This window comes from Stomoxys calcitrans, chromosome 5 (assembly GCF_963082655.1).
Source record: "Stomoxys calcitrans chromosome 5, idStoCalc2.1, whole genome shotgun sequence".
Classification (NCBI taxonomy): Eukaryota; Metazoa; Arthropoda; class Insecta; order Diptera; family Muscidae; genus Stomoxys; species Stomoxys calcitrans.
Window position 1 is genome coordinate 88,005,460 of NC_081556.1, and position 16,205 is coordinate 88,021,664.

Genomic DNA, 16,205 nt, shown 5'->3' on the forward strand with positions numbered 1-16,205 from the left:
CCTCAACTCGTACTGCGTCGACTCGAAAGGCTTCGGGTTAACCAAGTTTATTGACGGCAGTCCTCTGACCTTCACGACAAATCATCTGCCCTTTCATTTCCCCTTGCACCGTCATGGCCCGGCACCGAAACGATGCAGATTTTGCCATCCTCAGAGAAGGCGTTAATCTCTTCATTCATTCGTTTCATGATTCAAACGCATTTAGGGGTCGTCAATTCGGTTTTTTCAAGTAAACTACTAAAGAATGGAAATAAGTGTTACAGTTAATTAATCAAGTTTAAACTTATATAAATAAAAGAAATGTTCATATTTTAAGCAGAATGTTATTTTCGTCTTTATTATTGTTTGATTTTACAACAAAACATCTAATAAAATGTTAAATGTAAAATAGAAATGTACATAACACGAGTATGTTTATATAAATTGAAGATTTTTTATATATATATAAATACAATAATAAAGTATGTATATGTATGTATAGGGAGTCATAGAAATCTATTTTTTATTACAAAGAAATTGAACAAACTAAATGAATAGCCTAAATTAAAGAACGCTTCTGTTCAAAATCATTTGCCCATCCTTAATTTTTATTTTGCCTTCCTTGGCCATAGCCTCAGCTTGGGCCTTTGTTACACGCATCTTCTGTACCTTAACGTTTTTGTCGCCAATCTTCATTTTAACAACACTTGAACTATTATTCGATGTCAAACGGTCTACATTTCCTTGTGATTTATTCGAAACTTCCAATTTATTGAGAAATTTGTTCAAAGTTTGCATTTTCATGGGGGTATTGTTTGGTGCGGTTTTCTTAATTACGGTTTTCTTAACTGTAACACCCTTGGGCATTTTAAGCAACGAATCTGCAATTGAAGGTAGGCTTTTCTCTATGGTCGGTTGATTTAAAGGAATTTTTCGTCGCAATTGTGGCGAAGGTTGTGTCGATTTTTGTGCCATGGGTTGAGATTCAGTTCTACTCGTATTAGTTTGAATTTTACGTTGTTTCAGTGGTACCAGAAGGCTGTTGTTATCTTCGGTTTCATCCGCCCCTTTGGTATTTTCCGCTACACTCTGGATCACAATTTGGTTTATTATTTGCGGAGACATTTTTTCTAAAAAAAAGATATGACAATTAGTGCGTTATACTCTACTCCTGTATACAAAAAGTACAATATGTTTGTTTATAATTGAAGAATTGAAGAAGAAAAGTGGGGTCACCTTTGTTCACTGGTAACATGTCCGCCTAAGTGGGTTAAAATCTCGGCAAAAACGTAAGAAAAAATTCTCAACGGTGGTTTCTCCTCCTGGTGCTAGCGACACTTGTGAGGGAATAACCTAGGTAATCAAATGCCAATTTTGCCCATGAACATTCCACTAAGGAACAGGGGCAAACTTCTCACATATCACTCATAGTGCAGTCCGATTCAAGTTTAAGCTCAATGATAAGGGGCCTCCTTTTTATAGGCGAGTCCGAACGGCGTGCCGCAGTGCGACACCTCTCTGGAGAGAAGTTTTACACGACACAGTACCTCACAAATGTTGCCAGCATTAGGAAAAACCACAGAAAACCACCGCTGAAAATTGTTTCTGATGGTCTCGCCAGGATTCAAACCCAGGCGTTCAGCGTCATAGGCGGACATGCTAACCTCTGTGATACGGTGGCCTCCAACCTAGGTAATCAGCATCGTAAAATTATGCGGACAGTTTTACGATCGTGCACCCATCTGCGACAGGTTAAACGTCTACAAGAGATTTGAAAATATGTACCAACAAATATTAAGCCACCTTTTTTACTACAAATACGCGTGAGGTGAATAATGAGCTGATGCGTTTCTCTCATCGACTATCACAATCAGCTCATTATTCACTTCACGCGTATTTGTAGTAAACAAGGTGGCCGATCATCAAGTGTCCCAAAACATTTGGTGTCGCATTTGACAGCTCTTACACATTTTCCCCACATGACACACGTAGAGCTAAGGTCCTTATCCCTTGGCAGCCGGTTGTACGTACCGGATTGACCCGATGAATTCCTTCATCGGCAAGAGCTGCCGCCTTAGTGTACAACACATTGCTACAACAACAACAGAACCAAGGTCCTCAAACTACTTGCCGGCAGTACTTTGGATGCTGACAAGGAAACATTGTTGACCACTAACAAAGCAATTGGCCGTTGGCCGTAAGTTAAGCAGCGCCACTATGGTCTCGTCAGCTATGTGACACAGTGGAATAATATCTGTCAGAATGCCGCGCTTCGAACGACGGTCTATCTCCTCAGTTCTCATCTGGGCCACCTCCATCGGGAGACATCCGTGCGAAGACATAACTATCCTATCCGTGCGAAGACATAACTACATGCTGTCTCAGCAATACCTAATGGTCTATTATCGCAGAGACCATCTAAAACATCATCTTGTGGATAGGTATCCACCGCCCAGAAGCCTTAAGGTAGATCTTCATGATCTAGAGCGTGAGGTTCAGCGCTACAAGAGAGAACGTCTAGATCGAGCGGCATATCAAACGGGCCTAGACAACATTCATGCAGACACGGTAGCAGATGCGGTAAATAGCTACCGGGTGAATGTGGTCCTAGGAAAACCACCGCCTCCCTTCCCCCTGATCAAATACGCCTTAATTCCAACAGAGTAAGGATTGATGTCAACATGCAGGATGTATGTCCCGATTGTGACCAGGGACCACACGACACACGTCACCTGTTTAACTGTCAAGCCACACCCACTTGACTCCCGGCACGGGATAGCTGTGAGCATCACACGAGCTGGAACAATGAGGTCCAATCTGTGTGGTGTTCGTTGTTGTCACGAGAAGCATAGCAGCGAGCTACCGGGCGCGTCCACAGGTTGCGGATGGTGGAATACTCCATACAGAGTAGCTGCAACGGCAGTCGCGGACAATCAGCGGTATGAAGTGAGAGGCCAGGGGCCACCGGCTTTCGCACAAATACTGAGCGCCCATGATACTCGATATGACAAGGTGGGTTATTGGCGCCTTTATATAACCAATTGCCACCCAGATCCCGCGGCGATCGGTCCTTTGGACCAGAACGAGCTTACTCACCTACAGGAGCTTGACGAGAATCGCCACTTCCACAAGAAAATGTAGCTACAACAACAACAAGAACCCACTCGACTCGCCGCAGATCTCTCTGGATGCAACCCATCTAAGTTGCGGATACTCAACAGCAGACGACATATAGAACACAACAAACTGCTGCATCAAGAACGACAACACTCTTCAAGCCATTTAAAAGGAATTATAGGACCTGAGTTACCCATACTTTGCAAGCACCTTTGGGGAGGGAGGTCGTTCCATTGGATTGAATGAGGTCCTCTGCTTTGGCGATGTATTGTAGCATTGGCTGTTTGTGTATTGTAATAGAATGAGTTTTTCAACCGCAAGACCATCCGTCGAATCTCTTGGACTGCAAGCCGATGACCATCAGAGCATACTGCGGACAAAGTTGTGCCAAAAGCAGCGCTGAGTTGCCAAGGGCTCTGAGTCAGAGAACATTGCAAGTCATAAAAATTTGAGAGGGACCAGATCGCCTAGTTAGTAGCGTGCTCTAATTAACAGTGCAAAGTATACTAACTGAATATTTTTCTGCGGAGATTATTATCTTAATAAAGAGTCACGGCAGACGAGTTGTTAGCGAGCAAAATTTTTGTGCGGGGATTATTATCTTAATAAGACGTTAAGGCGGACGAGTGATAACGAGCTCGGATTCCATTTGTCGGGATTGTGGGTTTTATTGCCAATTGAGTATTAGATTTATCTTTACTGTAGTTTTACAATCAACAAAAATGTTTTAAGCGAATCTGATCGCCCCACTATTGCTGGCGACATTTAAGAAACAAATGAAATTCGAAAAGGTGTCGTTCAGACTCGCAAAACTATATTTGGACGGTCTCATGGATATGAGAGAAGTTTCCCGTTATTCTAGTTATTCGGCTTATGAGTGCTGGATTCGTGAGTTGCATTTCTGGCAGAAGTTTTGGACTGTCGCTATTGCTAGTCTGCGTGTCAAACTTCATTTTGCCAAAGTAAGTATTTAACGTTCACCATTATCTAACCTATGCATGAAACATTCAATTTAAATATTCAATTACCTGTTTTTATGATTATCTGACTTTCGGGCTTCTCTGCATACTCTGAAGACTCATCAAAGAGAATTTCATCAACTGTTGTTTGAAAGGTTTCGTCGCTGATATTTGATGAATTAATAGCTCCTTCCTGGTTTTGGGTTTTCAAATCGGCCTGTACGCGATCATCTTCGTGGTAGGCTTCCATTTCTTGGGCATGCTCAGCATCGGTATGTATTAGCAATTTCTCAGGTGTCATAAAGATCAAATCGCAGAATTCACAAGCATATGCCTCACCCTCCGAATGGGAACCTATGTGTGCTGTCAACATCTCAATGTTATCAAAGCTTTCCTTGCACAGAGGGCAAGACAGATTATCTTTAGTAGCATGTGTTGTAGAATGAGCAATCAATTGGTCACGTGTATCGAAGTTGGAGCCGCACCTGCTACACATAAATGAGACCACCGTGGAAGTATCTAAAAGATTTCTATGCGATCTTAAATGTCGAGTCAAATGATGTGACAACAGATATGATTTCTTGCAAAATTTGCATGGATATGGTCTCTGACCAGCATGTGCAGTCAAGTGACGTGCCAATTTGGTAGTAGTCGAAAAGCTCTGGTTGCAATATTGACAAGGATATGGCTGTTGGCGAGAGTGTATAACTTCATGGCGTTCCAGGCCTTGCTTAAAGGCGAACACTTTGTTGCACAACTTGCACTGAAAAGGGCGATTTATTTTGTGACGTTCTGCGTGTTTCTCCATGGCCTCTTTTGATATGAATGGTCGCTCGCACGTAACGCATATAAACTTGGGAATGTCAGTGTGCGATTTTTCATGCCTCTGCAAAAGACTGGAGCGCGAAAAAGCCTTGTCACAGGCAGAACATTTAAATGGTTTCTCGCCGTTGTGTGTAAACGAATGGCGTTGCAGGTCATATTTGGAGAAAAACGATTTATCACATTCCTCGCAATCGAATTTTCTGTCCCGTGTATGGTTTTTTATATGTATATCTCTAAGCTGCAACAAGGGAAAAGATCGCTCACAGTGAGGACAAGGGTAAACATTTGTTTCAATAACTTCTGCATTTTTCGGGTCCGACTCGTTTTCATAGGGCTCATCAACGTTTAGAATTTCGGCAACGATTTCCATTTTGCCATCTTGATCCTTTTTAATTTTCGGCAAACTAAGTCTTGGCTCTTGATCAAGACCAGCATCTTTGTTGAGTATTCGCACAGATGCCTTATTCAATAATTTTTTTGGCTTATTTTTTAAAGAAGTCTCAACGACAGTTGTTGGCTTTTGGATTGGATCAGCGTAATCCATTTCATCTGCATCTTCAGAACCCACAAGCTGCTGGATGTCATCTATTGATATCTCATCGTTATTTTCAAGTTTGGCCAGAAAGCTCGTTGCTAAATCGTCATCAAATATTTCTGATTTTGGACGCGCAGGCTGCGGAGGTTCCGGGTCTGGCACAGGCGCAGCATTTAGAATTTTTCTTATTTGTGCTGGAGATTCCTGAAGAACGATCTGCTTGTTGGCCGATTGGATGCGAATTTGTGTGGTTTGGGCACGTTGCTTATTTATACCCATGGGAGACAAAGTTTGTTGCGTTGGTGTCCCCAATATTGGCTGCGGCAATTGCTGAGGCCATTTACCAGTCAAAGGATATTGTCGTAATAAATTGTCCGCTTTCTTGCACATCTGCTTAAATTGATAACTAAATTCAAAAATTGCTGTACAATCAGAGCAGACAAAACAAGGCATTCCATCATTGCTAAAGACCTATAAGAAAACAAAACTGCTATTAAACATGGGCAAGTTTTACGTTGGTCTTACAAACAATTAGGTTTTTTGTACATATAAAAACTATTTACAATTCATTTATTAATCAAAGCATTAATGTGCCGTGAATGACCTTGTCGTCCATGTTGCCTGACGGCATTACAAAAGGCGGGAATATACATGCAGAGGTTACAACATACCATAGAAATTCTTAAGATTGACTTAAAACCATTTAATATTTCAATCCATAACATTTCACACTCCTACGTACCTCAATAGATGCTATTGCCATTATTTGTATAGGGAGTGGGGCTGAAGTTTTAATACGAGTATCACGCTGATATATGTTAGTCAGATTTGGTATTGTCTGACATAGGCAGAAACGACATATTTTTCTCTTTTTCAGCTCTTGCTGAAGGGCATCTTGATCCAAAACGGCAGCGGCCATAATGTAAATCTGATCTTAGACACGTTAAAATAAATTTTCTAATTTTTTAATTTTTTTCCTTTTCATCAAGCGACGCGAAACACTGATTAAGTGATTAAGTGTGTGTTTATTTGAGTCTTCTTCTTTTTCGATTACATTTGCATGTACTACTTATCGATAACAATAAAAAAAAATTATATTCGGAACTATTATTGTCTCGTTCCAATACACGATGATATGGATACTTGGCTACGTGCTTTACAATGAATTGAATAGATATGAATATGGATATCAAAACAAAGTGAAAAATCAAAAAGGCTTGCTCTCGGCCTTTACAGTTGCTTACAGAGCAAAGAGTGTCTGTTAATACAAAAATTTACTTATAACTAGACAACAACTATAACGAGATAACAATATTCTGTTAATAACAATAGCTTACAGAGCGACATGGATAACCAGTTTATAAATGTAAATGTAAATATCACAGGCTTGTGTGTATATATTTAAAAGAAATGTTCATATGCAATGGACAGAACATTTGAACATGTTATATACTATTTGGTTTTTGGAGTTAAGTACGTAAAACGAATTGAGCTAAGCTCATTGTGAGTATTTAGAATACATATAAAAATATTATAAATTATATGTTATTATATACTATCGTATAGTATTATATATACAATATATATATATATATATATAACTATTATATATTATCATTATATTATAAAATATTATTATTATATTATAAAATATTAACATATCGTTTAATCATTTCTCATCCACGATGTGTTCCTACAGATGTCTTGTTGAAAAATTCTGTTATGCTGAAGTGGGCTGAATCGTTGTCAATGTTTTCATTTATTATGGCCACTGGGGACAGGTAAGCTGAATCAGCCCATGTTGAATTTTTCTCTAATTCATAAATTTCCTTCATTAGGTCATTTTCATGCGTGGCTAGCTTTTCAATGAAAGTTTTTTGGAGCCTTAACCCATAGGAGCATAGAGGTTCAATACCTGAGGAATTGTAGATGTAAGTATTTGCATATCTTTTTGTGCGATTTTGATAATATTTGTTCACACATTTTCTCAGGACTTTTCTTTCACAGATTTCCAATTCTTTGGCTACAGTGGGGGAGATGGTGAACCAAATTGGAAAGCCGTAGATTAACACCGGTCTAATAGCCACCTTATAGAGCAGTAGTTTAGTGGACTGCGGCAAGTATTTACTATTTAGTATATATGAAAATGACCCCAAAATTCTTCTCGTCTTTTGCAGTACTTGTCTGGCATGCATGTTGAACTTTAACATCTTGTCAAATGTAATGCCAAGATATTTGATTTTGGATTCAACAGGAATTATGACGCCATTCAGAGAGAGGTTAAGTGTTTTACTCTGGGGTACCACGAATCTTGGACATTTGCCAGAGGCGTTCCTGATACAAATCGCATGAGATTTGGCAGCGTTTATTCTAATGCCCCACTTGTCATAATACTCGTTGATGAGTCTCAGGTGTGCAGATGCTTTTTCAAGGGCGATTTCTGGAGATATATCGTGGGCATAGATAAGACAGTCATCCGCATATAAAATGGCCTGCGAATCTTGTGCTGCATGAGGAAAGTCATGAAGAAATATGTTGAAAAGAAGTGGAGCCAATACACTTCCTTGAGGTACTCCACTTTCGACGGCTCCTAATGCAGATGTTGTACCTTGTATATCGACACAAAATCGTCTGTTCGTGAAGTAGTTGGCCAAAATCTTCACAATATGGGGATCAGTCTCCAACTGAATAAGTTTATATAAAATGCCCAAATGACAGACTGAGTCAAATGCTTTTTCTATATCAAGTGATATAGCAAAAGTGCATGATTGATTGCGTAGATTGATAGAGATGTCATGGTGAAATTTAAGCAGTGCATGCTGGGTAGAATGTGCTTTCCTGAATCCGAACTGGAACTGAGGTAAGGGTTCAATAACATAACCGTTTTCAATCTTTTCTTTTAGGACGAGCTCAAATACTTTCCCAACGTTGGATAAGAGGGAAATCGGACGATAATCGGACGGAATCATACAATCAGTTTTCTTTTTGATTGGAATTATCTTTGCAACTTTCCAGTCCGACGGAAAGTAGCCATTGTTTATACAGTGATTGAAAATCAATGTGAGTAGTTTTATGGTTGAGTCCGGGAATTTTCTCAGTACAAAGTTGGAAATTCCGTCTAAACCGCTAGATTTCTTATTATTCATACATTGAATAATGTCCTTGACTCTTTCAGCATTCGTGAAGTGGAAATTATCTTGGTTGTGGACTGCGTTAAATTCATCGTTAAAGGTATAAATATGGCGAGGAATGACATTTATACAATCTGATATTCTCGAATGTAAATCTCTAACTGGGTGCAAAGGCAGTCTTTTTCGGAAAGTTTCTGAATAAAATTCTTGAAATTGGTGTGCAATATCGGAGCTGTTGGTGAGTATGCTATCGTTTTGGACAATTTGCTGGCAAAATGGTGATTTATTTTTCCCAGTAAGTTGATAAATTTGTTTGAAAGCGGATGGACTTGGTTTAATATTCTGCAATCTCTTGTTGAAATGATCAGCCTGTTCCATGTTGACAGTTTCCTTGATAATAGTTTTAATCAATTGTATTTGTTTCGATAATACGATATACTCAGTGCTTAAACGGTTCCCCGTCCGGTGAAATATTTTTTTTAATTCTTTCTGCCATAGATGTTTAATTTTATAAAATTTTTTCGCTTTTTCGGAAAGTGGGAATTTATATCCTTGGAAAAGGCTTTGTTTAGTATGGGCATTATGAATTGAATTAAAAGCCGCATTGAAATCACCAATTAAAGTATCAATCTCGTGATTTTCAAGATTGGAAGTAAAAAGAGGCATAATGCGGGAGGATGCAGAGTCCATATCCTGGATAAAATTGGGCCAATTTGTGTCTTTATATGACGTACATGTTCGTGGAGCCCTCAAGAGGAGTTCCGGCTGATTTACACGGAGAGATAGTCTAATTGGGAAATGGTCCGAAAAAGAGGGTAAAGTGGTGATCTCAAAATTTGGCATAGTCCTGTTCAGCAGATGTGGGCTGATCAGAAAGTGGTCCAGAAACGAAGAGCCATTTGGGTATGAAGGTGAGGAGTCACATAGCCGATAAACGTCCAGGCTGTTATCTTCAAGCCACTTTCGTAATAGCTTGCCATTCAAATTTTCAATTAAATCACCCCATACAGGACTTTTCGAGTTCAAATCGCCACCCAATATATAACCATCAAAATTTCCACACAGTTGCAATAACTTGTTTAGATCAGCCTCGAATCTTTGCGGAGTGTAATTGCAAGGCACATAAATTGATCCAATTAAAAATCTACCACGTGTGTCATCATTTGCAAACTCTATTTGTGCCAGCGCAGTAATTATTCCGACGTCATTCAAAAATATTCGATTATATTGTATCGTATTTCTAATAGCAATACCAACTCCGACTGAACAGTTATTATAAATGAAATTGTATCCATCTAATTTTGCTTTTCTATTTCCTTTCAGGTGACACTCCTGAATGAAGCCAAAGTCTATTTTGTTCCGATGCAGGCAGTTTTTAAGGTCGATTTGACGACTAGTATCAACTAGAGATCGTACATTGTAAGTCAGAAACTTTATGAGCCTATGGTCCATAATTAACTCGCACTTTATTTAATAGGCGCAAAAATTCGATTTTGGCCTCTGTTTTCGGCATATTTGAATAGTCAGATAAAAATATGTTGATCTCTTGCTCCAAAGTCAACTCTTCAGGTTCCAGAAATAGAGAAGCTAATTTCAAGAATTGGTCAATGACAGGTGGTCTCTGTTGCTGAACAGTGTTCTGTGCAGGACGTGAATTAAAAAGGTTGGAAAATGTGTGGCCAGGAGTTATCGCAGATAAGCCTACCGCCCTAGTGACATTGTTCCTAGCAAGAGATTTCTCCTCAATTGCCTTGGCTACTCTTTGCTGACGGGCAGCAACATGTTTCTTATACGCTGGACATCCCCGCCAGTTCGCCGGGTGTCCCACCTCACCACAATTGGTACAATAGGGATCTGACGAATCCTCCTTAGTGCGTTGACACTCTCCAGGTTCGTGAGTCTTATCGCATTTGACGCACTTGTACTTCGAATTACAGTTCTTTGCAATGTGACCCCAGCGTTGACAACGCCGGCATTGTATTTCAGAATCTTTTCTCCTCGGCTTTTCCCAGGAGACAATTTGACTTTGTAGGCCCCTAATACCAGAGATATCGGACAGGCCCTTACCAGGAGATAAGGATACCAAGAAAAGGCCAGTATTACTGTTTCTTTGAGTTTTATAGATTGTAACATTTGTTACAGTGTTCGGGACAATTTCATCCAATTCTTCCTTTATATCTTTTATTTCAGTACTAGCTGTGAGACCCCGCAAAATAAAGGAAGGCTGTTTCAATTCCTTTGGTGTGAATGAGTAAGAATGAATGCCCTTTTCCCTCAAAAGGGCCATCATTGATGAGTGAACGGACGGATCAGCGAAAAATATTTTACTTTTATTCTTATTCATATTCTTTACCTTGAATGAGAATTTAGGTATGGTTTCCCTTAAGGAGTCAACAAGCGCCTTGATGTTTACGTTGAAAATAAAAATTGGTGGACACCATTTTGGTTTGGATTCAGCGTCGTTGTTGTTGTTATTTTTATTGACATCGTTGGCCTGGGTGTCTTCATTTGCTGCAGTAGATGTCGATGCAAAATCCACTTGGGAAAGTACACTTAGAATGCCAAATGGGTTGTCGTCCGTCTGCTTATGTCTCTTTAATCTTTCCCGAAGATCGGGGATTTCAATGTCGCTTTGATTCGCTGCAATCTCCTTATGCTGCCTCTTGGTTGCATTTATTTGCGCGCTCAGGTTATTTGTATTTTCAACTTTTGAAATGTCTTGAGATGTTGAAGTCTCCTCCTCCGCTACATCAAAGTCCATGTCCAATGGTACCAAGCCAGGCATCTTATTTGCAAAAATTTGCACTTTAGATGCCTGTTAAATCAGTGCTTTTCCGAAAAATTTATAAATTATTGAATTTTTCCAACATAAATAAAAAATATACGTCTGGATGAGTTCAGAGTTGCCGTGTTTTCTCGACGCGAAACACTGAATGGGAATCGACTTCGATAGCAAAAAATCGATTGTGGAAATTCGATTAATGATTAGCATTACTGGGACTGTTTTGTTTTAGTACTACAGCAGAGTATTCTGTTCAGCATTCGGAAGTTATGAGCGTGCAAAAATGACGTAGGGGGTTGTTTTTTACACTGGCGAGAAAGTTGTTGTTGTTGTTGTTGTAGCAGTTTATTGTGTACTATCTTTCGTCTGCTTGATTCTGTTGAGTGTCAAGACCCAGGAACTCCGCGACTAGGATGGGGTGCGTCCACAGGGATCTGGGTCTGAGTCGAGTGGGTCGGCCGGGCAGTTAAACAGGTGACGTGTATCGTGCGGTCCCTGGTTACAATCGGGACATACATCTTGCACGTCGGCATCAATCCTAGCTCTGTGGGAATTGAGGCGGCTGCATCTGCCGGAACGTAATTGAGCCATAACCACTCTGGTTTGCCGGGGGAGGTCGATTTCTTCGGGTGCAATGGGTGGTGGTCGTTCTCCAAGGACTACATTCACCCGGTAGCCAATTAACGCGTGTGCTACCGTGTCTGCATGAATGTTGTTCAGACCCGCTTGATATGCCGCTTGATCTAGAGGTTCTCTCTTGTAGCGCTGGACCTCACGCTCTAGATCGTGTAGATCAACCTTAAGGCTTCTGGGCGGTGGGTATCTATCCACAAGATGATGATTTCTGCGATAACAGCCCAAAAGGTATTGCTTAGACAGCATGTAGTTATGTCTTCGCACTGGTAGGATCTTTGTCTCCTGATGGAGGTGGTCCACATGAGAACTGAGGAGACAGCCCGTCGCAGTTCGGAGGGCGGCATTCTGACAGATCTGAATATTATTCCACTGCGTGTCACAAAGTTGACGAGACCACACTGGCGCTGCATAACTTACCACAGACCGGCCAATTGCTTTGTACGTGGTCAACAAGGTTTCTTTGTCTGCAACCCAAGTGCTGCCAGCGAGTGACTTGAGGACCTTGTTTCTACTTTTGACTTTATTGCAGATTGCTGTGGCATGTGGGGAGAAAGTGTAGGAGCTGTCAAATGTGACGCCAAGTATTTTGGGACACTTGATGGTCGGAATCATTTCTCCATCGACCATCACAGTCAGCTCAGTATTCACCTCACGCGTATTTGTAGTGAACAGTGTGGCTGAAGATTTGGTGGCGGATATCTTCAGATTTCTTGCAGCAAAATATGAGGCAAGCTCGTTGAGGTCGACGTTCAACCTATCGCAGATGTCATCAATGGGTGGGGGCCTGATGCCATGATCGTACGATCGTCCGCATATGATACGATCTCTATGCCGTCTGGAGGAGGCGGGATGGAGGATAGGTAGAGGTTAAACAGAGCCCACCTTGCGGAACTCCCTGTTTCACTCTACGGTGTTTTGACTTCTTATCCCTAAATTCCACAAATGACTGGCGGCCACACAGATAATTCGCGACCCAACGTTTCAGGCCTGGCTGGAGGGACGTGTTGGCGATGTCCTCAAATAATTTGGCATGGCTGACCGTGTCGAATGCCTTCGATAGTTCCAGTGCCACGAGGACCGTCCTATCACATGGCCTGGGTTGATTGAAGCCACGGCAAATGTGTGTGGTGATGGCATGCAAAGCTGTTGTTGTGCTGTGCAGTCTCCGAAATCCGTGTTGATGCTCGGAAATTCTCCTACGAGGCTCGGGAGGAGTAATGCCTCAAGCGTCTTAGCCACTGGTGAGAGAAGGGCGATCGGTCTGTACGACTCCCCCAAACTCGGGTCTATACCAGGCTTCAGTAGCGGGATCACTCTGCCCATTTTCCAGACATCGGGAACTATAAGAGTGTTCAATGACATGTTAAGGACAGTGGTGAGGTACTCAACTCCAGGTAAATCCAGATTCTTCAGCATCAATGTAGAGATTCCGTCGGGGCCCAACGCCTTGGAAGATTTGGCGCCACGGATGACATTCGTAACTTCGCCCACGGTAAATTGTGATGGCTGTTCATCGGCTCGGAGACCACGAATACGGCGAATGGCTCTCCTCCTTGCCCTGTCTCTCTCGGGATGCACAATAAATTGACGGTTGAACAACCTGGCGCATCTCTTCGGATCAGTCACGGTTATCTCGTTAAAAGTGACTGAGGTCCTGTCGTCCCGTCTACCAGGGTTCGAGAGAGACTTAACAGTGGCCCACAGTTTGCCTGCACCGGTGCCTAAGTTACATTGCTCCAAGTGTTCCAGCCACAAATTCCGCTTATGTTTGTTGACTACCCTGTTTATTTCCAGATTCAGCTCGCTGATTCTGGGGTTAGCGGGGTCCATAGCACGAATCCCATCACGCTCGTCTGCGAGTACCACTGCTTGCGCCGGGAAATTGGGTCGCACTTGCGGTATTCGACCGGCTGGTATAAAGCGAGTGGCTGCTGCGTTGATGATGTCTCGGAATTTCCTCTCGGCCACAAGCGCATCAGAGGGGGTGGCAGTTCATTGAAGCGGCGATTGGTATACTCTCTGAAGCCGGTCCAATTGGCCTTCTTGTAATTGATGAACGTCCGGCGCTCAAAGGTTATGAAGTCGGGTGGTTGGTCGATGGTGAGGATTATGGGGAGGTGGTCTGACCCCAAAGAGATGACGGCTTGCCAGGATACGTCACTCAGGAGATCAAGGGATGCAATTGAGATGTCTGGCGAGCTGCTGCACCTCCTCGTAATCCTAGTGGGGGCATCCTCATTCACCGTGCAAAACGTGGAGCTATCTATCTGCTCTGCCAAAGCTATGCCACGCTGGTCGTTACCTAGGGGAGAATGACGTGACGAGTGATGTGCATTAAAATTCCCCAGAACCAGACGACCATGGCCAGATAGCAACCCACTTATGTCGGGGCCGTGACCTGGCCATTAATCGGGACACAGCTACCAACCGGCGGTATATACACGTTGTATATCTCTATCTCGGCAGTACCAGACCTGACTGCTACCCCCATACATTCCATGTATGGGTCACTAGCGTCAAGCGCAGGCGAGATAGGTCTATACTGCACGGAATGGTGTATAACGAAGGCGGCGAGAAAGTAATTTCATTTTGCTGTGCCAATCGACCATTTTTTCTAACAGTGATACATTTTGACGTTTGTCAAAAATCAAAAGTAAACAAGATGTGCGCGCCACTTAAAAAAACAGGATAAAGTCAGAAAATAATAATTAGTTGCGTAATGAATATTTTTCAAAAATTTTCAATGGAGATATTTTAGGTCTTGCTTTGGAAAAGAGGAAAACACGGTGAGTAAGACAAGTAATGCTATTGTATTTTAAAGACATCTGTATTAATTATTTCCCTATTTTAGGAAATTTTGTAAATGTAACCTTTTTCTCGAATCATTACTTCAAGAAACATGAATGCAAATACAAATTTGCTTCTATTTTTTCTATGGTTTAAATGAAAATGATGAACGAAAATCATGCCAGGTCAACAAACTATAGACGCTAAACGGCGTCGCCATCATTTTAATAAACTACAAACACAAAACTGTGCTTTTGTCCATTATTATTAAATAACAACCTTTTAGAATCCCGTTGCCAATGATAATAAACCATAATTTTTTATTATTTTACTTATTTTATGCCAAATAAGTCGATTAAATTTAGTGACATCTGCTCACAATGAAGGCGGATTTAAAAAAGTGGTCTCACGCTAACAGCTGTTAACAGCCGGCCAGGTTTGACGGTATTCAGATGTCAGATTTTTGTTTGCATTCTCTTTGTTGTTATCTTCTTTCTCGCATATTCTCAGCTCATGTACGCATACAAATACACACACGCCCACAAATTTCTTTGTGTGTGTTGGCAAAAGGTATCGCTATGGCTCACAATGTAGGCGGCTAAGTTATGCCGCACGCAAGTTGGTTACTAAAACTCAAATAAAATTACAATTACTGACATGGGACTTTGCTCAGTGAAATGTCAAAATTTGCTGTGCTGTCAAAATTCTTACCAGCCTCTGGGCTACTCAAAAATTTTTACCACCAACGTCATATTTTTACTATCCCTACAACGTTGTTACCCTTCGACACACTGCCTATGTTTTACAATATTTAACAGTCTAGCGTAAGCCTAGTACTGACTACGACTTTTCGGCCGAACAACTGATAAAACGCATTATAAAAAAACGGCGACGAAGAAAATGCGAACACGTTCCATAGAAGTTATACCTAGTTCATTCCATTTCCATTCCTTTCCAATTCGTCGAGCATTAACATGGATTTCGAAGACTTCATAACACAACAACTGCTTTGCATGCCATCACCGCACACATCAATCAGCCCAGGCCTTGTGGCACTGAACCTATCGAAGACAGTCGAAACGGTCAGCCATACCAAACTATTTGAGAACATCGCCAACACGTTCCTCCTGTCAGAAATTATTCCGACCATAAAGTCTCCCATAATACTTGGCGTCACATTTGACAGCTCGTTCACATTCTACCCACATACCACAGCAATTTGCGATAAAGTCAAAGTAGAAACAAGGCCCTTAAGTCAATTGCCGGCAGCACTTGGGATAGATCTTCACGATTTAGATCGTGGGGTTCAGCGCTATAAGAGAGAACCTCTAGATCAAGCGGGCCTATAAAACATTCATGCACTGTAGCTGATGCGGTTATTAGCTACCGGGTGAATGTGGTCCTTGGAGAACGACCGCCCCCCTTCCCCCGGCAAACCAGAGTAGTTCTGGCTC

At 41.6% G+C, this 16,205-nt stretch overlaps 1 protein-coding gene across 1 annotated transcript; it reads right to left on the reverse strand.

Moving 5' to 3' along the window:
* Positions 1–405: 405 nt before the first annotated feature.
* LOC106088756 (zinc finger protein 181) lies at positions 406–6,414 on the reverse strand. The gene is made up of 3 exons (XM_013254426.2): positions 6,158–6,414; positions 4,125–5,886; positions 406–1,109 (listed from the first exon to the last, which is right to left on the reverse strand). The coding sequence occupies exons 1-3, from the start codon at positions 6,332–6,334 to the stop codon at positions 544–546; spliced, it is 2,505 nt and encodes an 834-aa protein (XP_013109880.2). The 5' UTR covers positions 6,335–6,414; the 3' UTR covers positions 406–543.
* Between the last annotated feature and the right edge of the window lie 9,791 nt (positions 6,415–16,205).

What these genes read in the sequence shown, in the direction of transcription:
- LOC106088756 (XM_013254426.2), bottom strand. Translation starts at nt 6,334, where the DNA reads ATGGCCGCTGCCGTTTTGGATCAAGATGCCCTTCAGCAAGAGCTGAAA. An exon ending in TGGCAATAGCATCTATTGAG is followed by an intron (nt 5,887 to 6,157) that starts GTACGTAGGAGT and finishes GTTTTCTTATAG; the next exon opens with GTCTTTAGCAATGATGGAAT. An exon ending in TCAGATAATCATAAAAACAG is followed by an intron (nt 1,110 to 4,124) that starts GTAATTGAATAT and finishes TCTTTTTTTTAG; the next exon opens with AAAAAATGTCTCCGCAAATA.